Source organism: Sitodiplosis mosellana, unplaced genomic scaffold, assembly GCF_009176505.1.
Source record: "Sitodiplosis mosellana isolate CC-2019 unplaced genomic scaffold, AAFC_SMos_1.0 Smas_scaffold_6191, whole genome shotgun sequence".
NCBI classification, from domain to species: Eukaryota; Metazoa; Arthropoda; class Insecta; order Diptera; family Cecidomyiidae; genus Sitodiplosis; species Sitodiplosis mosellana.
In genome coordinates, this window is record NW_022601432.1 from 4,497,353 (window position 1) to 4,521,008 (window position 23,656).

The 23,656-nt window shown below is 36.4% G+C and overlaps 4 protein-coding genes across 4 annotated transcripts; 3 read left to right on the top strand and 1 right to left on the bottom strand.

Moving 5' to 3' along the window:
* The first annotated feature begins 220 nt into the window (after positions 1-220).
* LOC129576767 (ubiquitin-conjugating enzyme E2 R2) lies at positions 221-13,407 on the top strand. The gene is made up of 5 exons (XM_055462395.1): positions 221-2,278; positions 8,417-8,503; positions 9,653-9,885; positions 10,239-10,353; positions 10,492-13,407. Exons 1-5 carry the CDS (start codon positions 2,105-2,107, stop codon positions 10,612-10,614), a joined length of 732 nt encoding a protein of 243 aa, XP_055318370.1. The 5' UTR covers positions 221-2,104; the 3' UTR covers positions 10,615-13,407.
* A 902-nt stretch (positions 13,408-14,309) lies between these two features.
* On the top strand, positions 14,310-18,392 carry LOC129576769 (putative pre-mRNA-splicing factor ATP-dependent RNA helicase PRP1). Its single transcript, XM_055462397.1, has 8 exons — positions 14,310-15,108; positions 15,237-15,501; positions 15,601-16,633; positions 16,721-16,984; positions 17,112-17,234; positions 17,336-17,526; positions 17,618-17,780; positions 17,938-18,392. Exons 1-8 carry the CDS (start codon positions 15,062-15,064, stop codon positions 18,063-18,065), a joined length of 2,214 nt encoding a protein of 737 aa, XP_055318372.1. The 5' UTR covers positions 14,310-15,061; the 3' UTR covers positions 18,066-18,392.
* A 219-nt stretch (positions 18,393-18,611) lies between these two features.
* Positions 18,612-20,355, bottom strand: LOC129576770 (uncharacterized). Its single transcript, XM_055462399.1, has 2 exons — positions 20,285-20,355; positions 18,612-20,211 (listed from the first exon to the last, which is right to left on the bottom strand). The coding sequence occupies exon 2, from the start codon at positions 20,184-20,186 to the stop codon at positions 18,876-18,878; it is 1,311 nt and encodes a 436-aa protein (XP_055318374.1). The 5' UTR covers positions 20,187-20,211; positions 20,285-20,355; the 3' UTR covers positions 18,612-18,875.
* A 153-nt stretch (positions 20,356-20,508) lies between these two features.
* On the top strand, positions 20,509-23,238 carry LOC129576771 (uncharacterized). The gene is made up of 2 exons (XM_055462400.1): positions 20,509-20,629; positions 21,244-23,238. Exon 2 carries the CDS (start codon positions 21,259-21,261, stop codon positions 22,294-22,296), a length of 1,038 nt encoding a protein of 345 aa, XP_055318375.1. The 5' UTR covers positions 20,509-20,629; positions 21,244-21,258; the 3' UTR covers positions 22,297-23,238.
* The last annotated feature ends 418 nt before the right edge of the window (positions 23,239-23,656 follow it).

Consider the following 23,656-nt stretch of genomic DNA (forward strand, 5'->3'; position numbering starts at 1 on the left):
ATTGAGACATTTATGATTGCATTTTGCTACGACATGAAGTTGATTCAAATGTCATGGTCAACTCGTTATCAAAATTGAAAAATAGCCCACACAAACCGAATCGTTGTACAAAAATGAAATTTAGTTGCGTGTCTCGATTTTCTCGGAAATGAAAAGAAAACGAACAGGCATTGAACTATGCAGATTAGATTAAAAAAAAAGATAATTTGGTGTTTGATAGTTTCGATAGAAAAATTGTACGAGGTTCAATAAAACGAAATTTCGAATAGTGTGAAAAGTGTGGAATTGGTGTGAAGTTGGTTTCATCGATTGAAAACAGCAACGCATTGCCTCGCGCCATCAACACCAATACACCACGGCCATGTGCATATGCACGCACACCGATGCACACACATTTTATGAACAGCTGTTGCTGTTCAGTTGCTATTGGATTTGAGGCCCAGTTTGTAGTAGTCTCCAATCTATGTCGCGTTCATCAACACACGACTCAGTCTTAGAATATACTTGGTGGCGTACGTACATCACATACAGCACAGCACATCTATATATTTATTATTATTTTTTCTTTCTGTTTTCTGTTCGAGTGATAAGTGAATCGAAACTTAGGGATTTCCATCAATAAATTTCAATTACAGTTGATATAAAATTGACGAAAAATCGATCTGAAATTTTATGGTGCCGCAAAAACAAACGGAAATTGTTTAAATTTTGAGATTTTCATTCCCGTTTCGTATTTGACTGAAGCCAAAAATTGTGTGAACGAGAGAGAGAGAGAGAGAGAGCGACCAGACACACGTACGTACAGTTGCACAGAGCAATTTAAACGAGCAACCACGAAGAGAGTGAGCGTGTTCGAAGGAGAGAGAAACAGCACGCGTGTGAGAGAAACAAACAGTGAGAGTGTTGCAGGAGAATAAAAGAGAACGAAACATCAAAAAATGACAATGATTTCAAGTTCTCGCTTTATTGGCGTATTTACGTTTTAGCCAGCCGCCATTTTTATTTTTATTATGAACACTTCACATCGTGTGCTTTTATTATTCTCTCCGCATTCACCACATAAATAAATAAGACACGAAATTTATGACGAACAGGAAAAAAAAATATTCGTGAATTTCCAACAACACACAAACACACACGCACACACACACACCAAAGTTGCAAGGAACTGAAGAAAAATAAAAAATCTCAGTCGTATACACATAGGAAAAAAAAACAGAAAAGAACTGAAGTGATTTTTCAAACTCAAAAAATTTTAAATTTGTGCGGTAGAAATTTTTTTTGTTTCAGTTGAAATTCGGTAGTGCGCACTTTCCAAAATTAGTCGTTTATTTAAAATTAAAAACAACTCATTCGGACCATTAATTTTTTTCTGTTGCTGCTGTTGCATTTGAATCATCCGATTAGTTGAAATAAATTAAGCAAACGTTTTGCGAGAGTTGAACGAGAGCGAGAGACAGAGAAAAAAAAACTCTATGAATAAATCACATGGCCGAAGAGAAATCGGTTTTCGACACGAAATTTACAAGTGATAGTTTCGTATCAAAAGATTCTAATCATCAAAATCGAGCGTTGTGAAAGCAACTGATTTCAATTAATCGAAACAACAACTTAATGACACACTTTGTTTGTTCGTCCGGTGCTAGATTTATTTCTTCGTCAAAGTAAAAAACTGAACACAAATTCATGAGCAGTGCATAAAATTTGGACAAGTAAACGAATACAATTTCAAAAATTATTTTATTGTGGTGTGATTTATTGTTCCGAATTGGTAGCCGTGTAAAATTTTAGTTTTTTTTTGTTGTTTGGCCAAATTTCACCTGCGACCACAAAAACCGCACACACACACACACACATACAACAAACGAAGCCAGACAGTCGCAAGTGATTTTGAAATTGTCGTATTCAATAAAATAAAAATCGTAAAATCAAAACGTCGTATAGGAAACAAGAACAAAAGCCAAGCACAGTCGTTCCCCCTCCAATAGTGGCGATAATCGATAACAGGACTCTCTTCTAAACATCGCGCACATAGCATTTAAATTGACTAGATAAACAACCGTGAAATACAAGAAATACAAAGAAGAACAATTGATTACACAAAATGTCAACACCAAGTAGTTCAGCCGTACGTGCACTAGGATTAGAATATAAAAGTTTGCAAGAGGAGCCCGTCGAAGGATTTCGTGTCAAACTACTCAACGATGAGAATCTATTCGAATGGGAAGTAGCTATATTCGGGCCACCAGACACACTCTACCAAGGAGGTTATTTCAAAGTGAGTATTTTGTTTTATCCAGATCCCTCCCCCTCCCAAATTTATTTGTGAAACTCTTCGGAGGAAAAGAAACAAGCATTTTGTTTTCTCGTTCAGAGGTCACCCGAAACGCTTACAATAGTAGTTGGCTTGTCTGAGTCTTTCTTTCTCCCTCTACATCCCCCGAACTCGCTCTCTCTTTGTTTGGTGTGTCTTTTTCTTCCTCTCGTTTTGGTGATGTGGTTGTGATGAACGGGCGAAGAAAAAGCATTTACACGTGTTTTTATCAACAACAAAAAAAAACGAATGAGGCGAGCAGATGACGTCCTCGAATCGATTATGAATCGAATCGATTTTCTTTCTTCTTCTGTTCGAATAGGACAAATTCAATTGACGCGATTGACGTTGTTACAACAATGCAATGTATATATATATATATATATATATATTTTTCTCTCTATACGTATATATACATTTATGTTTTTTTTTTCGGTGTATGATATGCTTGATTTTTTATTTGTTTCTACTTCTGTTGCTGCTGGTGCTGTTCACAATTCGGCCTTGTGTATGTGTTGTTTGTGCGAGTGAACGAGAAAGTGAGCGTTCTTTATGGCATTTCATTTGCTCATTCTTTATTATATTGGTCGCTGTTCTTGTTGTTGCATGTCTTTTCATACACCTCTTGTGCTCTGACTTCTGAATATTTTCTCTCGCTCGTCGCTTCTGTATTTTCCCATTGCTTCGAATGATGTTGATGATGATGATGTTGTTGCTGTGGTTGTTGTTGGTATTGAGTTGATTTTCGCTCTTTGGTTCTGGTAAAACCACACGCTTGCATGAGAACATTCTCTGTGTGACCTGAAATTCATTCAAATTGAACACATATAATAGGACGCGCGCAAAGTAACAGACAACAACAACAACAACAGGAACGGGCCATATTCGTGTGTGTCATCCATCGTTGAATCATGCCAACGTTATTATCGTCATGATCATCATGGTGTGTGTTGGTTTTTTTCTCTATATTTTCTTCGTCGAATATTTTCTCTCTCTTATTCTGTACAACAGGCAGTTCATCAACGTTCAATCACGTACTTACCTGATGATATATTCAGGCATTGACATCCATCTCTTTGTCGTTAATAAATAGATCACATTTCCATCTTTGACTCTGTACATCTTTGCGTGGTGCACGGTGTCTTAGGTACATGCAACCTTATTACCGTATTTATATTTTATCTTGATGCGCCGCAGAAAAAGAAAAATTAGCCAAACCAAATGTATTCACCTCTTTCGCCCTCTCTCTCTCTCTCTCTCTCTCTCTCCCTCTAGCTCTCTGAATTTCTCGAGTGATTTTAATTCGTTCTCATGCGCTTAATTCTAACAAACTCACGCGTGTACATAGCGACAAAGAAATATAAATCTCAGCGTTATCCGAGAACAATAACCGTTTTTATATTTCAAGTGAACGAGAGAAAAGGCGAAGAAAGAAAAACAGATAAATGTACCGTATTTTCGATTCAAACGAAAATAGACTTCTTTGTTTGCATATATATCGTTGGTTCGAATTGATTGATGCGCACTTTGTATGGTTGAGTCCGTTGTTTACTGGCAGATATTTCTGCTTCGAAACAAAAAGAGAGAGAGAGAGAGAGAGAGAGAGAGAGAGAGAGAGACGAAAAACAAAAGTCGAGTAACGTGACCACGATGACTGCTGCATCATCATAAAAAAAATATAGCGATGAATCCTCTGAAAACACTCTCGACGGGCGAACAAGAAAAAGAAGCAAGACTTCGCAGGAATAGATCTCCCCTAAATATACTCAAGTCGATATGATTTTTTCTTGTTGAATAGCAGCTTGAAATAAGCTCTTGGTCGCTATTAATATTAACATTTATCCCAAATTAAATATCAATCCTTCAAACGATTTTGAGTCCAAGTGAAAGCGAAATGTAAACATTCAAAGGCTTCGGATGCTACGGAAGAAAGCACTTTGCACAGTGGATACGACAGTGGATGACTGAGAGTGAAAGAAGGAGCAAAAAAAAAACACGTGATGTTTTTGTACAAAGATTCCGCTTTCATTAATTACTGGGATGGTATCTCTTTCGTTCATAATTCCGTCTTTTTTTTCCCATTCTTCTAGGCATTATTATTCTATTGGCAATGAAAAAGAGAAAAAAAAGTATTCTTTGACACAAGCTGGTGGTAGTTTTCCAATTTTCCATTGGTTCCATCAGGCAACCAGTCAGCCAGCCATTGTCACGATGTCATTAAAGTATTCTGTTCAGCATTCAACTCTGAAGTCCGCGCACAGGAAAAGCCAATTGTGCTCTCTGTTTCTCTTTCAATCTGTCTCTTTTGCTGTTGTGTGTGCTGTGCCCGTTCACGCTCTTCTATTCACAGTGTCGATGATACTTACACGAACACGGCCGTATACATGAGAAAGAACGAAAATAACCATGCGACAGAGACCCCCTCGAAACTGTGGCGCGCAACGAAGGAGATGCGATGCACATATTGAACCATGTTGTCATTCGCAATAATACGTCTCATGTGTATTCATGATTCGTGTTGATGCACGCATACATGCTGCTGTCATACTCTCATTCGCTGGCTCGTTCACAGCATATTCAACGTGTAGGTCTCGACAATCGAATTGAGAGATATCAGAAGCTCCCTCTCATTCACCACACTATCAGTGGAGATTTCTGTATACACAAATATTATATAGATTCAGTACGAAGAAAATGCACAAGGTTTTTTTTTCTCTCTCATTCTGCGATGACCTTGCAAATGAACGATTTTGTTTTCTTTTCATTTTATTCTCTCGCTATTCTTTTTTTCGTCATTATATAAACGGAATCCTTATGTAGACGATATGAATCCAATGGTGGGTTGAACTTTCGGTTATACAGAGACACACAATCTCGCAGATGTATTAAAACAGAAAATAAAAACAAAAATTGGATCGTGAATTATGCACAAACAATTCGAAATGAGCGAACAAGTGCAGTGTGAGTTAGATGTGCTTATTTCATCTTCAGTGCTTATGCAAGTGCACATGAGAAATTCATCCGAAGATGTTTTTCAGTTTAACTTTTGATTGATGTCGATTGAGAGGCCAGTCAGACAAAACGCATCGCAATAAAGACCGTTGTCAATTGCTCGAAAACTCAAACATTTGCTGACGACGACAACAACAACAATAACGATGACAGCGATAACAACGAACATTCGGACGATCAATTTGAATTTATTCATTATATCGCATAGTGCTTTCATTTTGATAATAACAACCTAACTGGATTGGTATTTTAACGAATCTTTCCTTGAAAAATCGCTTTGATCACTTGACTATGATGGAATATGAACAACGTCACATACACTCGCATAACACACACGGTCAAATATCTAAATTACATTTCAGTTTCGATTCGCTCATTCGAGTTAATCAAAAACGTTTGTTTTGAGAGAGCAAGAGAGAGAGAGAGAGAGAGAACGGTTGACTGAGATAAGTATGAAATAATTAGTTGATTTGTTTTCGCATTTGTATCGAGAAAGAACGAGAGAAACAGTCGTCGTCACTCATGAACTGGATTTCTTGATATCCGTATTGTGTCACTTCCTTTCCTACTGATATGAAATTGTTCTATCGTCTATTTTATGCGCCTTGAGTGTGTGCGAGTATGCAGTTTATTTTTTTCTTGAATGATTATAAAGCATGATGATGCGGAATTCTCCTGGCAACGATACATACGCAAAAGTTGTTCCTAATTTAAGTGACCCATGTTTATGTGTGTGTGTGTGTGTGTGTGTGTACGTATGTATGTGCGATGAGATAGTCAATATATTGAATAATAAGACCTTTTCAACGATTCGTTTCCTATTTCTGGCTGATCCATTGGCCAATGACACAACGCAAATATTCAATGAAATTTGCAGTCGTTTCTGCGCTGCACCGAACGTAATGAATAAATTTATCCAGGGAAATGCGCAAATAGCTCATTGAATGCGAGAGAACAAACTCGAAAAAAAACAGCACATACACGTACTGCCGCAGCAGCAACTCATAGCCGCAATCGAGCAAAATGTGTTGTTGTTGTCGTTGTTGTTGTTGTTGGGCTTTGCCAATCAAGTGTGACAGAGATGCCAAATCGAGGACAAAAAGTGAGCGAGATAGATGAAGAGAAATACAAAATAAAGACCGAATAAAAAAAAGAACACAACTGTATCTTACGAGCCTCATTTCATTTATACACATGTGCACATATTGGAGGCCTGACCTCAGATTTGTTTTCATTTAAAATTTTATCTCTTTCTTGCAGTCGTCATTCGCAAATCGCTTGCCTCTTTCGCTCGATCTTCTTTCCTTTTTTTTTTTTTTTTCAATTTTCTGTATTGTTATCGATTCGAATAAAACATCACGTTCAGTTGTGGCCAACACACATGAACAGCGCAGCGAATCCAATGACAAAGAATTTACTTTTAATCATCATTTCGTTCATCATGTTCCTGTTACGCTTGCCGTTGAACTATAGGAAATCAAATTGTTGTTATTGTTTGCCGTGTTTTTTTCTCTCTCTTCTCTCTCGGTAACGATTCCGTAGACAATATGGTTCGCACAATTTGTTTTTCACGTTGTTAGTTGATTTCTCTAATGAAATCGACTGAATATGTTGTTGAGTGCTGATTATTGCATCGCGCGTCACCGTTCAATTTTCGAAATGTGAAAATGATGAAGAGAGCGCTGACCATCAAAGACCCAACACTGAATCGAATTTCGGCTTTTTTTTTAACAACCGATACATCATATTTTCTGCATACGATACCGCGCTCACGCGCTCAATATTCAATTGCGGTTCATTTGAAATTTGTGTATCGGTTTTTGCCTATTTAATTTCATTTTTCTTTTGTATTATCGATTTCAAAGCGAACAACATTTTCGGCCTCGCTGTTTCAATTCAGAAAATGGAGGAAATTCTGTAGAGCGTATGTGTGTATGGGTTAGTTGTGTGTTATATGCGCTATTCGTTTTTATACACAAATTTCATTAATCCAAAAAATATGTATATATCGAATTTGTGTGTTACGTGAAAATGCGACTTGTTATCAATAAGCCGATTTCACAAAACATATATTTGGCGCAACACACACCTACACCATGCGCAAGTATGACAAACACAAACCAAAAATATATACATCCATTTACCGCAATCAGAATGACGAATCACTTTACATTGAATTTTTTTTTTAGTTCAAATTTTTTCGTATTTTTTTTATCTCGGTCTTCAGTCGAATGACTGTTCTATTTAATGACCGATGACTCAATTAATCTGTCGGAAAATTTTATCAATTAAATCGGTACAGCTAGCTGCTAGGTTTCTTTCGTTTTTTTTTCAAGAAAATAAGTTATTTATCAACATTTTTGTGTCGATATAAAATGTCTAATGGCGTTGTTTTACAATTTTGTACACATTGGTTCATGCCATGGATTTTTTTTTTCAAATCAGCTTTTGCTGGTTTGAATTATATAAGCCGGGGCCATAAGCTGATTTTGTATGTTACTCAAGAGTGCTTGACTTTTTAAGCCGAGCAATCCATGTCAGTGGAATCCCCATGTTCAACGCTGTCTGAAATGGGCTGATATTGAGCCAAAATTTGGAATTATCCTCAATGATATTTTGATACGGAGCCCGCATCAATGTCGTCGTCGTCGTCAAAGAGTTGCACCAAGCCAAATAAGTCAAGTGTATATAATAAGTTCTTTTTCGGTGAAAAGAGAAACAAACAAACAAATACAAAATGGAATAACAAAAAATTGCACGACTCGACAACGACGACGACGATGACAATGGGGCCTGATCAATGTCTGAGTGGTTATATCACTGGGCGTGCACATTTTGTCTGTATCAACATTTTTAATATTTTAACGAATTGACGTGCTTAACAAAAAAATCATTTTAAAGTCAAATTTTCAGCTTCAATCAGCGGCATAACGAAACAAAGACAAACCCAAAATTACGCCGTTCCCAATGCACGCACAATTTAAAAATAGATTTCTGAGAGCAAAAATATGAAAGAAAAAAAAAATTTAAAAATTTCGAACATTCGTATTTGATTTACTGATTAATTTTTTTCCATTCGTTTCATTTCAGGCACACATGAAATTCCCGCTGGATTATCCGTACTCACCGCCATCAATACGCTTCTTGACGAAAGTTTGGCATCCAAATGTCTACGAAGTAAGTATATCGTCATCGAGCTTATAAGTTATGCTTGTGCAAATGATAACAACAACAACAATAACCGCAAAGCAGTAGCAAAAAAAAAGAAAGTTTGCCGAAAGAAAAAGGGGAAAATCGTGCCAACTTTGTTGGATTCTCTCTGTCTCGTTCGTTTTTTCTCTTCGTTCACACTCTTTTCCAGCTGATAATACTGCTGGCGGCTTACCGCATATCGCGCTTCATATGTTGAATAACCTTTTTTTTTCATTCACTTCCGATCTCTTTCTCTTGCTCTCGTGCGCTAGAAAGAGCGTTCGTTGTAACGTTATTGTAATTACTTTTTTAATAATTTTGTTTATATCGCATTTTGGAATTACATATTGCACGCCAATAAATCGTATGCAACGTCGTTTCAATCGATCAGACTGCTCAGTCTAGACGAATATAGATTTGTAGGGAAACGAACCAACGAACGAACCAAAAAAAATGTGTTTCCACACCAAAATAAGAAATAGACGCATATATAGCCATATAGCGTCGATCTATTCCGTGTGAATTGTATAATGAGCCTATATTACTATTGAATTCAATTACACACATGAATGGAGACACACATACACAACGCACCATACCATATGCATAGAGGCGCTCTCTCAACTTGATTCGCTTCGACTGCTAACGAACAATAATGATAATGTGATGAACAACAAAGAGAAAAAAACAACAAAAACAGCAGCAGCAGCAGCAACAACAACACAAAATTATAATATCCAAAGTGTTTGCAAAAATAAAATCATGGTCAACACGTTGTATATATATATATACATGGACAATGGACATACATACACAATACGGATCTAGTGCACAGCACAAATATTGAAAATTGCTTTTTGACTTAAATGGGGATTTGTGTACGCACTACCGCATTGTTTGGTGTAGTATTGTGCCGTTATACATTTTATGCTCGTTTTTTTTTGTTTCTTCCGCGGAACGACATCAAATTGATGGATTAGACGTGCTTACGAAGCTTTAATCATAGGCGATGCCAATTTATCTATCTTTAAATCAAACCGCCGATTTATATCACTTCAAGTGATCGATTAGTATCAAGTATTTACTTCATCGAGAACATTTTCTCATTTCTCTGCTTCTTTGCTCTTATTACAGAATGGTGATCTGTGTATCTCAATATTGCACCCACCGGTTGATGATCCGCAAAGCGGTGAATTGCCATGCGAAAGATGGAATCCAACACAAAATGTGCGCACGATTTTATTGTCAGTGATTTCCCTGCTGAACGAGCCAAACACATATTCGCCTGCTAATGTTGATGCGTCGGTCATGTACCGCAGATGGCGTGATTCTCATGGCAAGGATAATGAATATCCAAATATCATCAGGTAAATATTATAGACGATTTTCGGTTTGAGACGAGAAAAAAAAAACAACGGTCGATTCAATTAGATTGGATGAAAGAGACCAAGAAAAAAGCGCAGTGATTACACACATTCATAGTCATCCATGGTGGGCCGTTGTCTAGCCGTCGACGACAACTGGCCATCAACCACGACGACGACGACGACGACTGTGACGATGAAAGACATTTTCAAATTAAAAACACTTGAAAACTAATTGTGACTTTGTCTGGCCGCTTTGAACAACCTTTTTTTCGGTCGTCATCAATTGATATGAATTTCAAATGAACACGGGCCAATCCGTTTCTAAAATATTTATGTTTAATTGCTTCGTTTAGGAAACAAGCTCTAGCAGCTAAGGCCGAGGCTGAAAAGGAGGGCATTGTGGTTCCATTAACTTTAGAGGATTATTGTATAAAACCAAAAAGTAAACCAAGTAATCAAGATCCACCAGTAAGTATCCACCTTTCCTTTGAGTCCAAAGTCATTTTTGTTTAAGCCATGAAACTCATTTGATTTGACGAAAAATTAAAGCGTTTTTATTGAAAACTGTTCTAAATGCTTCACTTTTATTCACCTCACCAAAAACAGTTGGACATGACTGATTTCTACGACGAAGATTATGATCTCGATACAGATGACGATGATGATGAACAAGAATCCAACGCCTCCGAGTATGCTGATGGCGATGACAGTGGCAACGGCGAAACATAGAACCCGAACCATTAAATCAAAAAAAGAAGAAGAAGAAGAAGAAGAAGGAAAAAAAACAACCAGTTGAAAATATTATTATTATTATTCTTTATTTTTTGTCTCCACAAATATTTTCTCTTTTTTTTGTTTTAAATTTACGAACTGAATTCGAACGAACAGACAAAATTGATTACAAATCAAAGCAATTGAAGTGTTGATATCATTTAAAAGGCATAAAAACAGGCAACAAAAAATCACTCAACCTAAAATTAAAAAAAAAAAAAAACAAACACATATTTTAGTAAATGTATCAAAACAAAAACAAAAATCTGGTGACAAACATTTCATTTGCAGGATCTTAACACGTCGACAAAGAAAACAAAAAACTTATGACGACAGTTTTAATGAAAAATTTATTTAAAATGACAATGATAAATGGCGCCATTTGAACGAACGAATGACAAGCAAATTTTCATTTATAAAAAAAACATTCGATTCGAATTGTTTTTCTTTTCTCTTTTCTACGATCCGGATGTGGGGAAGTGAGAATATGTGCAAAGAATGATTCTCTTGACGAACGAAAGAAAAAAAAAAAGGTTTGCCGACATTCGATTCAATTCACTGCTCAAAAATGTACACAATCCATTTCCCGAATTGCAATGGAATAGAAGGCACACAATCTACAAGAGATTAATTCATCCGATATTTCAGACTCCTTCCCAGTCCCCCCTTCAAGCGAATATAGTCCACGGCCGAGTTTCACAAGACATTTTCTCAGTTGCTTGCATGAAATAATGTGTGTGTGTGTGTATGTGCGCGTTCGCGAAAGTGAATTCAATTGATGATCATGCATTTCATTTCAATTTCTTGCTTGAAACTACAACTAGAAACGCTCGGGTTTACGAGAAAACCGGCGGACACAATTCTATAATAATGTGATCAAATGCAGTCCATAAGAGAAAAAAAATTCTTAGATTTTATGCAAATAACGAAATATATGTACTGCATGCAACTGTCCCACTATGCAACAAATTAACTAGCCAGCAAAATTCGAATTTTTTTTTCTATGTTTTTGTCTGTTTCATTTGAAACGCAGAAAAAAAATGTATATTTTTTTTAAGAAAAAAAAAAAACAAACAAACCCGAAAGAGAAGAAAGATTATGAAAAATTTATTTTCTTTTATTTTTTTTTTAATTATTCTTTTTATTTTTATGATAACACGCTGTTTATTTTTTTTTTTTAATTTTATTACGATTTAAGTAAGTTTTATAGAGTAATTTTCACTGAATGTGTGTATTTTTATTCTTAAAAAGAAACAGCAAAAAGAAAAGGAAAATGAAACGGAGTACGTGTCCAGAAAACCGAAGAAAATGTATCACAAAATAGTAGACAGAATTGTATTGAATCGATGAACGATGACAACGGATAGACCATTTTAGGGAAAAAAGAGACAACAACAAAAAAAATGAGAATTAATTATATTTGAACAAGTAGAGAAAGAGAGTGAAAGTGGGTGGAAATTGAACATTTGTTTTTTGTGTCTTCGTACACAGCCAAATTGCATCGCGTACATATTTGCCCCACATAATTCCACAGGTTTTTATTTATTTATGCTTTTAAATTATTATTGTATATTTTTTGTTGTTGTTCCATCAATATGTATTAAAGAAAATGGCAACTCTTCATGTTCCCATAAGCAAAAAAAGGTTAAAAGAGAGAAAAAAGTATCTATGGAAAATGCACAGACATGCACACACACATACAAACATTGCCATCACTCGCCAGATGACCAAAATGAACCGAACCGTTTTCTCGTAATTCGGAAGAAATTGTGAATCCATAAACAAAACAAAAAAAAACAACCAAACCCAACAAACTAGCAACAACTCATTTTTATTGTGAATTTAATGCAAAAAAGCAAAAAAAATAAAAAACAATGAATTGCAACCGAATGGCAAACAAACGAGAAACAATACAACCATGCACTAAGAATACCAACTCTACACACACACACACATCGTTTAGAATAGACAACCAAGAATACATGCATTGTAGGTTGTCCGTTCAATCGACAAACCAACAAATAAACTAAAACAAATGTGTTAATTCATTTGCGATAAACAGAAAGAAAACAAAGCAACCAATTCAGAGTCCGTTTTACTTTTCTTCTCTGTTCAAATGTAGTAGTGATATATACATTTAAGTGAGATTACAATAACTTCAGAAACAATAAAAAAAACTGCAACTGCAACAACAAAACTTATATACGCAACCATGAATTTCAACAAAATGGATCTATAGGCATTAAAACGTTTTAAAATGGATGGCCAGCAAATGGCACATAGATTTAATTAAATTATTTGTAGCTTATGTTGCGACAAAATCGGAATTTATCTCATCGCAACATTGATTATTTCTCTCTCTCTCTCTCTCTCTCTCTTTTCCGTTCATTTTTTCTCTCTCTGATTCATTTAACAAGTGCAACCGACACATGTCAATGGCGGTTTTTTTTAAAAAAAAAAAGTGAAATTATATAGAAATGAAATAAATTGAAAAAAAAAACATGCAAATTGTGTTAGGAATACAAAAAAATAATGAAATAAATGTGTATTTAAACAAAACAAAAAAAAAACGGAAAAGAAAACTGAAAATTAAAAAGAAAACAAATGCTAATTCTACTTATTCCGGAATGAATTGCAAGCTGAGACAACCACTCAACCATTATATTTAGGAGGTGAAATATCGTTTTCTTCTTTTCTTTCAGTTTCTTTTGTCGAGGAAAATAACAATAAAAATTATCATAATGAATACGACATAGACGTGGTTTTATTTTCCTCTTTACACATTTTCAAGCGAATTTTAATGCAGATTCTATTTGAAAGGCAGAGTCTGCTTCACAGACAATTGCAGATTTCGGCCAGAAAATATAAACTTTTTTTTATACGCTGGTTCGTAAGCCAGTGAAAGAGAAATAATTTCATTTTTTTTTCTTAAATCATAAAATAAATATTGTCACTGACAATTGACAATTTTTACGCCTGCATTTATACTTAATTGTTCTGTTGATATTGAATCAACCAAAAACATAGGTAACTCATCTACAAATTGGTCTTCGATTTCGATGCCTCTTTTCTCAGTCCGAAAATTTTATATTTATTCCAGTTTGGTAAATTCCAATCCATCTTTCGAAATATTTCATAAAAGACCCACCCATTCTTCACCGATTTTTGATGTGAATATGGTAAAATCGAACAATAGGGCAAAATCTTTCAATCATAATGTTTCAGCTAAACGTCTGCGAAGGGAAAATAAAGGTAATTGCAGAATAGTCAAGCGAAAAATTGTGACTTCAATGAATTCGCCGCCATTGGATACATACGAACAAAACCTTATAACGTCAATTCAATGTCCATGAAACGTGATCTACACATTGTTTTGGTGCATAACAACGTTTTACCTCGTTGTGAACAAAATTTACATTGAAATGACACACATTTTTTTGTTTTTATTGTTCAGTTTCAAACAATTTCTATTTTCAATTTAAAAAAAAAGATTTTCTGTCAAATTTCCATGAGAATGTATTCCATCTCCGTGTTGTAAACACTTCCCCCACGAATGGTTCACGGGCAAAACATAGTAAACATTGTCATGCTTTTAATGTTGACAAGCGATTGTGTGGCGAATTCGGTATGTTGACTGCGACAACCCGAACGGTGTGTTCAGCGGCGAACGGATAATATGTTTGGATCAATGTATTTTCTTCATTTTCGAATTTTAGCAAAATGTATGGGCTCAATAAAGGCAAAAAAATGGCTTGCTAAAATAAAGAAATATCTGCACAAAATCCGTCAACAAATTGTCTGTCATGAATTTGTCTAAAAACAATGGGCGCACATAAAAATCCAACGTTTAAAGTCGTGTCGCGCCGAATGTGTTTGTCTCTGTGTTTTTTTCTTCTCTCGTTCATTTTTGACATTCCTCTTTTTTCAGCACATACTCACGCGTGCGGCGACAAGTACAAAATAAATAAAATATATGCTTCTGCTCCATAAATTGCACTTACCGAATGCAAAAGTGACTGCAAAAAAACGTTTTTCCGATACATTGGCGTACAGAACGATCAAAAGATACAAAATACACAACATTTAATTGCATACAAACGGCAACAAAAAAATAAATCGAATTCAGCTTTAGAACATTACGGAGAAGTGTCATTCATATTGTATCGTGCGGTGTGTATGTGAAGAGTATCTCTCGCTTCAGTTTGTGTCGAGAGACGTTTTCAAACGAAACGTGTTTCTCGCAACCAATTGAGTGATCAGAAAAAAGAAAAAGAAAAACAAAGCAAACCTGCTGATTGTTTATCGTTTAATTTTTGGTGTGCCAGTGCAACCAATTTGTTGAATTCACCATTTGCAGCGGCAAATAATTGGAAAAGTGTGCAGATAAATTAAAACCACAGACAAAATGTCAAAGAGACGCATTGAAATGGATCCATTTATTAAGAAACGGCGGTAAGTTTAGTAACAGCATGGTGTGCGAAACAAGCTGTACACAGATGTTGATCACATTGCAATGTTCTGAATTCAAATAAGGCATTTTCATTCATTTACGTGTGTGTGTGTTTCGTTATGCATTTCAGTGAAGAAAAAGGCATTCCAGTTGATACGGGTTCGGGACCAGCGTCGAGCGCTCAAGCAACAACAACATCAAATCTACTGCAAAGTGGCGCTGGAGCCACTTCAACAACCACACGCCAAAATTCAGTGAATCCATTAAATAATCAACCGTATTCGCAACGTTATTACACCTTGTATCGCAAAAGGATAACACTGCCGGTGTTTGAGTATCGTGCGGATTTTATGCGATTGCTGGCGGAAAATCAGTGCATTGTACTCGTTGGCGAGGTAAGTTTACTGTAGAATTAACCCATTCATATTTTGTCTATTGTCAAACGTTTACTCTGAATTTTAATCACACCAATATCGTCTCAATTTCCCATTTAGACTGGTAGTGGTAAAACTACACAAATTCCACAATGGTGTGTCGAATATGCCCGTTCGATTGGTTCAAAGGGTGTTTCATGTACGCAACCCCGTCGAGTGGCCGCAATGTCTGTGGCCCAGCGTGTTTCAGAGGAAATGGATGTGATACTGGGCCAAGAGGTGGGCTATAGCATTCGGTTCGAGGATTGTTCGTCACCATCAACGGTGCTCAAATACATGACAGACGGTATGTTGTTGCGTGAAGGTATGAGCGATCCAACACTCGATGGATATCAAGTGATTTTACTCGATGAAGCGCACGAACGTACATTGGCCACCGATATTCTGATGGGTGTACTGAAAGAGGTGATTCGACAGCGAACCGATTTGAAATTAGTGGTGATGTCGGCCACATTGGATGCGGGCAAATTTCAACAATATTTCGATAATGCACCGCTAATGAATGTACCCGGTCGTACGCATCCGGTCGAAATTTTCTACACACCCGAACCGGAACGTGATTACTTGGAAGCGGCCATTCGAACGGTCATTCAAATTCACATGTGCGAAGAGATTGAAGGTGATGTTCTGATGTTTTTGACTGGACAAGAGGAAATCGAAGAGGCTTGCAAACGAATTAAACGTGAAATTGATAATTTGGGCCCCGAAATGGGTGAATTAAAGTGCATACCATTGTATTCAACACTACCACCCAATTTGCAACAAAGAATTTTCGAACCACCACCGCCAAACAAACCGAATGGTGCCATTGGACGTAAGGTTGTGGTGTCGACCAACATTGCCGAAACATCGTTGACAATTGATGGCGTCGTGTTTGTCATTGATCCCGGATTTGCTAAACAAAAGGTGTACAATCCGCGTATTCGTGTGGAAAGTTTATTGGTTTCACCGATCAGTAAGGCATCGGCACAGCAGCGTGCTGGACGTGCCGGCCGTACGAAACCCGGAAAATGCTTCCGACTATACACCGAAAAAGCGTACAAAAATGAAATGCAAAGCAATACATACCCGGAAATTTTACGGTCAAACTTAGGTAAATGGTCCATCTGTTGATATTTTATTTATGAACAAATGGCATTAACAAACGAATACTAATCACAACTGTGTTTCATTGTTTCAGGAACTGTGGTGTTACAATTGAAAAAATTGGGCATTGATGATTTGGTACATTTCGATTTCATGGATCCACCGGCACCAGAGACTCTGATGCGTGCACTTGAGCTATTGAATTATTTGGCCGCACTCGATGATGATGGCAATCTAACCGATTTGGGTGCCGTCATGGCAGAATTTCCACTGGATCCACAGCTAGCGAAAATGTTAATTGCCAGCTGCAACCATAATTGTTCAAACGAAATTCTTTCCATCACAGCTATGTTGTCGGGTAAGTGCATCTAGGTTTTTCGCTGATCTACAAGAATTTTCTTTTCAAAAGGAATCTTTTGTTGTTTCAATTTGAATTGAAATCAAACAAAAATAGAATCATTTGAAATATTTTTCTCTTTTCACAGTACCTCAATGTTTCGTGCGACCAAATGATGTGAAGAAGCAAGCAGATGAAGCAAAGATGCGCTTTGCACACATCGATGGCGATCATTTAACACTGCTAAACGTTTACCATGCATTCAAACAGAGTAAGTATAAATTAGCTGCTCATTTTTCTCCGCACCAAAATGCCTTCATGCCTTTCTTACGAGAATCGATGAAATTAATGGAAAATTGTTACATTTTTTAGGCAACGAAGATACAAATTGGTGTTACGAAAATTTCGTTAACTATCGATCACTAAAACAAGCCGATAATGTGCGTCAGCAACTGTCACGGATTATGGACCGATTTAATTTAAAACGAACCAGCACAGATTTCTCATCGAAGGATTATTACATAAATATTCGAAAGGCCTTAGTTCAGGGTTTCTTCATGCAAGTATGTGAATCAATTTGAATGGCCAAAACATACGTTTTCATAAACGATCGATTAAATAACGAACTAATTTCGTTTCTTTTCCATTTTAAAGGTTGCTCATTTAGAACGAACCGGACACTATTTGACGATCAAGGACAATCAAGTAGTGCAATTACATCCGTCAACCTGTTTGGATCACAAACCCGATTGGGTTATCTACAATGAGTTCGTATTGACAACGAAAAATTACATACGAACGGTAACTGATGTTAAACGTAAGTGTTTTCATCACTTTGAATGGGAAAATTGCAAATTTTAACGGCCATTTCATGGTTTTAGATCAACTATGGTTTTTAATATTATTCGTTATAAGAAATCGAAAAATGTACAAAATCAATTGATTAACCCGAATTTTTGCTTCATATTTTGCAGCTGAGTGGCTTCTGAAGATTGCACCCCAATATTACGATATGAACAACTTCCCGCAATGCGAGGCGAAACGACAACTTGAAGTGCTACAGGCGCGCATTGATTCGAAACAATTTCAGCAAGGATTTTAAGTTAGATACAAGATTGTAATTTTATATATGATTTTAAGGATTCGAAATTCACTGAAGCACATACAAATCCAGACAGAACAGCAAATACTACTCCAATTGATTGGGAACACACTCAACCAACCACACACGAAAACCAACACAGAGTTAAGCATTCATTAATGAATCATTATTACAGAATTAATTGTAACTATAATTATAGTTTGAAAGTAGAAAAAAAAAAAACAAATGCTACTTCAACCAATGCAAGCAATGTCCACCTTCATATAGTCGACATTTATGTGTTTCCAATATTATTGCATCCTTAAATAAATGTTTTCCTAACTTTCATTTTCGTTTGCTTTTTTTGGGTTTTTTAAGGAAAAAAAGAAAAGTTTGATCAACATCCTATTATATCACTCGAAAAGTGACATTCTGAATGAAGTGTGAAGAGCAACATCTCAATTTTGTGAAAAATGAAATGTTGGAGAAAAAGAAACACAATGATTTGATTTGATAAAATTAGTCAATATGGATTTTTATGAACACAGAAAGAAAAATTATAAGAAAACAAACACTCCGACACGTTCAAGACGTTCAATTCAAATTCCGTAAATGAGATTAGTTATGCGATTTGGTTGTAATAATTTTTATTAAAATAAAAAGAAGAATAATACAAATTATAATTATCGATAGCAAATTGTACGTTAGTGAGTTGCATTTTGTTCAAAATTCAAAATATCATAAGTATAAAAACAAAGATTCATTTTTTATTTCAAACCAATTGACTTTTTCTATTATATTCAAGCCAAAAATTTCTTTAATCATTTTACATCAAATTCTGCGTTTCAATTCAACAGTTTTGTCGTCCACTTTATATATTCCTTCCCATGTGTAGCCCAATCGTTCGCGAAAACTGTTGTAATTATCACTTAGTTTAAATCGCAATTGATTCAACATTCGAAATTTAGATATGAGATTGATAGCTTCGTCAGTTGAAAATAAGCAGCAGCCTAATGAAATCTCAACTAATAATGGCAAAGATTTAGCCAATTCCAACCAATCCACATCCCCTGAGGTATCAATGTTACCAATCGTTAGATGTTTTATTTTTGAATGTTTGTCAATGAAATTGAAGAACTCTTCATTGAAGGAACTATGAAAATCTGCTTTTGGAAAGTGAATGGTTAATTTCTCGAGCTGTTCAAATGTAAAAGGTAGGAAACATTCTGGCAACTCCTCCAATTTATCAAAATGAATTTTAAACGATTTTACGCGTTTCATATGTATAATATTGTCGCTCTCTTTGATAGATGTGATTGGCTTTATATCAAGAAAAAGAGTTTCAATATTTTGCAAACTTTCAACTGCATCCCGAATCAAATTTATATTCAAATTACTGGAATTTAAGAAAAACGACTTCAGTGTAAGCTCTCTTAATTGTGGATTCAGCTGCAAAATAGGGAGCACCATATCATTTTGGAGCGATACTTCGATGTGACTAAATTCCCAAATCTGCAAATGTTCCAAATGCGGAAAATGGATTTTGTTGATGTTATAAAACGATACATTTCTGGTGTGACCACATCCTAATTCCTTCAACTTTGGAAATCTTTTAATCAGACAACTTTTCTCAGTGAAATGATAGTTCAAGTGGCCAAACATCTCAACGTTTATGAAAGGCTTTTCAAAATACGTCAAAAAATCAGCTCGATATGATGCAACTACAGGAGCTGGTGAATATATAAAAAAATCCTTCATGAATTCGGCACAATAATTGTTGATATATTTGAATAGCCTCCGGTCCCTTTGCAATTTTTCCTCAATGTCTTCTTCTATAATTCGGAAGACGGAAAAATTTATGTGTAATTTCGAAATCATGCGTCCAACACAGCGCAACAGCTGAAGAGCAGTTTTCAAATCTTCTATAACAACCATTGATGCACCTTCGGTTTTGAATAATCGAATTGGAGAAATTCGTATACTTCTGAACTGCACGACTTTATTCCCATATTTATGAGCATAAACGAGCTCCGCAGCTTTGTTCAGTCGTTTAGTTGAATCACCCGCATTCAGTAGATCAATCAGGTCTAAATGCTCGAGAACCAATTCGATGCAATCTAAGTTGAGCTCATCTAACTTCATCACTTGACTTGGACAGTATCAAAACCTACGAATTTGAAAATAAAATGAAATTCTAAACTCAAATTTACGTTTGTTTAATTTCACAAATTTGACTTAACCAATGATTCAAATACGCAATGCTGTTGATACTTTTGAACGTTGTTGTTCTTTTTCACTTTTTCGATGCTAGAGCTCAATCGGTTTTAAAACTTTGACGAAAAAAGTAGGGACAAGTGGGGAAATTCGAGACACGTCTGAATTTCGCCGCAAATGAATAGTTTGACACATGAAACCAATTGTCATCGTTTTCTTTTAGTCAAACCTCATTTTTGTATTAGCAGTCGAAGAAAGTGCACGTGTTGTTAGCTCTGTGCGATATCGACGTGAAACAAACTTGAAAATTATTAAAATTGAGTGTGCGTGCCTACATCGTTTTCACAACATTTTTTAAGGAATTTATTCAGGTACCCAACAAGAATTTTGCGACACGTTTACGCAAACGTATCGCCAACCTTCCGCAATAGTTTTCACAAAATGCATGAACTGCGATCAACTTCATTCGAATTCAGCATGTTGTATTTTAAAAGGCTGCAATGGCTGATTATTCTACTTAATAATTATTTTGAATAAGTTTTTATTTTTTATTACCAACGATGAGCAACATGAAAAGTTTAAATAAAACCATTTGAAATTATGTTTTCAATGTAATGAAGTTGGATACAATTCGAATTTACAGGTTTACGCAATGCGATATGTCGCAGATATGTCGGCGTAATGATTATGCGTAAACCTGTACATTGAAAAACCTATCGCAATGCGGAATGTCGCGGGAAGGTTTTGCTTTACGGCGACATGTCGACGTAAACCTCAATGTATCGCAAAATTCTTGTAGGGGTAAATATGTTCATAGTTATCGAGACACATTTTGTGGGGAAATTCGAGACACTTCATTTTTGGCATTTCTTGACATGTGATCGCATTTTAACGCATAATTAGAAGTTTTCATGCAAAATATCGATAGAATATTCAAATATTGTTAGTTTAGTGGCTCTTTTAATTTTTTTTTTTGCTTTTTCAGGATTTTACCGTCACGATGGCGCCTATGCCACCTCTGCCGCGTTACTGTCCTAAAAGTGACACACCAACTGATTACGACAATATTTTTGAAGCAATCAAAGCGATCACAATCGACAAGCAAACATACCGAAGTGTTGCCGAGGCCTATAACATTTCTAGACCAGGATTGGCGCGATACATTGGAAGATTGAAAGAATTAAATGTGGATGTCGCAACTACTGATAAGCAAGTGTTGATTGATATCATCATGGACAGTTCAACGGTTGGCAGAAAACCGATTTTCACCGCTCTACAAGAACGATCATTAGTGAAGTATATTCTCAAGGCAAGCGACTTTCATTATGGCTTAAGCATTACTGAGCTGCGGGTTCTGGCATACCAGTATGCGAAATTGATCGACATCAAATATCCCGATGAATGGAATACCCATCAGCAAGCCAGCAATGACTGGTATTATGCATTTATAAACCGACACAAGAATTTATCATTGCGAACGCCTGAGCAAGTCAGTCAGAACCGGGCGAAGAATTTTAACAAAGAAAACGTTGATGCTTTCTTCGACAATCTCAGTTCTGTTCTCGAACAAACAAATTTTGAACATCGCATATGGAATATGGACGAGTGTGGATTTCCGACTGTCCCGACCAAAGCCATTAAAGTCATTGCACGAAGAGGCAAAAAACGTGTTGGCACGTCTACGTCTGCTGAAAGAGGCACAAATGTGTCTATGGCTTTATCCGTAAGCGCCATGGGCCAATCCATTCCACCTTACTTTCTCTTCCCGAGAAAGAATATGAAGGAAATATACATGACGCATGCAGGCCAAGGAGCTGTTGGTATTGCAAATGGCTGCGGCTGGATGACATCTGACGAATTCTCAAAGTATATGGACCACTTCATCACTCACTCGGGTGCTCGCAAAGGATTGCCAACGCTTTTGCTGCTCGACAATCACACAGCCCATTTATCCATCGAAGCAATCGATAAAGCCATCAACCATGATATCAAAATGTTGTCATTTCCCCCACATTGTACGCATCGCATGCAACCATAAGATATCACGGTATTTGGCCCAATGAAGACGATGTATACTACGAAATATGATGATTGGAAAAAGAGCAATATGAATGTAACCCTTGATTTGCACCACATTCCACTAATCGTCGACCAATGCCTTGATTTGTGCGTCATACCGAGGAACATTAAATCCGGATTTAAATCCAGCGGCATTGTACCATTCAATCGCGACATTTTTACTGATGTTGATTTCATTGCTTCAAAAACCAATGAAGAAAATGAAAGTGATGATGAAGACGATGATCCAGAAACCCAACGCCGTATTGTAGTTGTAAATGTGGACGATATTGCAACAGGCGCGTTTGAAGAAATTGAAACTTCAGAAACATCTGAGTTGGCTTCCAATACATCCACATCATCTTTACCTTCAACATTATCTGGTGCCGATTATCGTGACGCAATGAAAGCAATTGGTCCTTTGAAGCATGGTACACCAGCTCCAAAGTCTAATCGAGGTCGAAAGCCAATGAAGACCAGTGTTTTGACATCGCCGGAAGTTGTCACTGAACTACGACAGAAAGCGGATGCCAAACGCCAGAAGATGGGAGAGCAAAAGGAAAAGGCAGATGCCAAAGCAACACCAGCGCCAGCATCAAAGAAACGCAAAGCTCGTACACCTTCAACAGCGCCGAAGAAGAAGAAGAAGCAACGGTCTTCCACTGAAGAAGATGAAGAAGAAGATGTTGACTTCTGCATCATCTGCAAGGAAAATATGCCACAGAAGTTGAATCGAAACAACTCCATTAACTGCAATGTGTGCGATCGAGCTGTTCACCTGCACTGCGCCAATATGCAAGCTGGCTACTTCACATGCTCCAACTGTGAAACCGAATAAAAAATTCCACTGTTTGCCATCATTAGACCTTGAAATTAATTTGTTTTGTCAATTCAAAGCATTCAATAAAGATTTTTCATGATTTTCATTCATTTTTAATCAATTAACCCTCAACTGCATAAGCCCGCCTTTTGGCGGGCATCATTTAAACACCTGTATAATGTGAATCGGACGGCGGATGACATTGCTTCAAGGGGAATTTTTAAGGAAAAATTCATGCAGTTGAGGGTTAACAACGTGTCTCGAATTTCCCCACCATTTTTGAAAATCGAAAAATCACAAGTTTTTCGCCACTAGGTAATTTTTTTTCTCAGCCGTTTCGAAATTTCATAAGTGACAATCATCAAAAGTTAGGTTTTTACACGTACTATATCGTACGAGTTTAAAATTTGGAAAAAAATTGTGTCTCGAATTTCCCCACTTGCCCCTATAGGAAGCGAAGGTTTATTTGCTCGTTGTTTACAAATGAATGCAAAAAATTAAATTCACTTACATAAAATTC

Bases quoted from the DNA above. Each gene is read 5' to 3' on its own strand.
- LOC129576767 (XM_055462395.1), top strand. From the start codon at position 2,105: ATGTCAACACCAAGTAGTTCAGCCGTACGTGCACTAGGATTAGAATAT. The intron at 9,886-10,238 runs GTAAATATTATA...TGCTTCGTTTAG, and splicing joins GAATATCCAAATATCATCAG to GAAACAAGCTCTAGCAGCTA. The intron at 10,354-10,491 runs GTAAGTATCCAC...CACCAAAAACAG, and splicing joins CAAGTAATCAAGATCCACCA to TTGGACATGACTGATTTCTA.
- LOC129576769 (XM_055462397.1), top strand. From the start codon at position 15,062: ATGTCAAAGAGACGCATTGAAATGGATCCATTTATTAAGAAACGGCG. The intron at 17,235-17,335 runs GTAAGTATAAAT...TACATTTTTTAG, and splicing joins TTACCATGCATTCAAACAGA to GCAACGAAGATACAAATTGG. The intron at 17,781-17,937 runs GTAAGTGTTTTC...CATATTTTGCAG, and splicing joins AACGGTAACTGATGTTAAAC to CTGAGTGGCTTCTGAAGATT.
- LOC129576770 (XM_055462399.1), bottom strand. From the start codon at position 20,186: ATGAAGTTAGATGAGCTCAACTTAGATTGCATCGAATTGGTTCTCGAG.
- LOC129576771 (XM_055462400.1), top strand. From the start codon at position 21,259: ATGGCGCCTATGCCACCTCTGCCGCGTTACTGTCCTAAAAGTGACACA.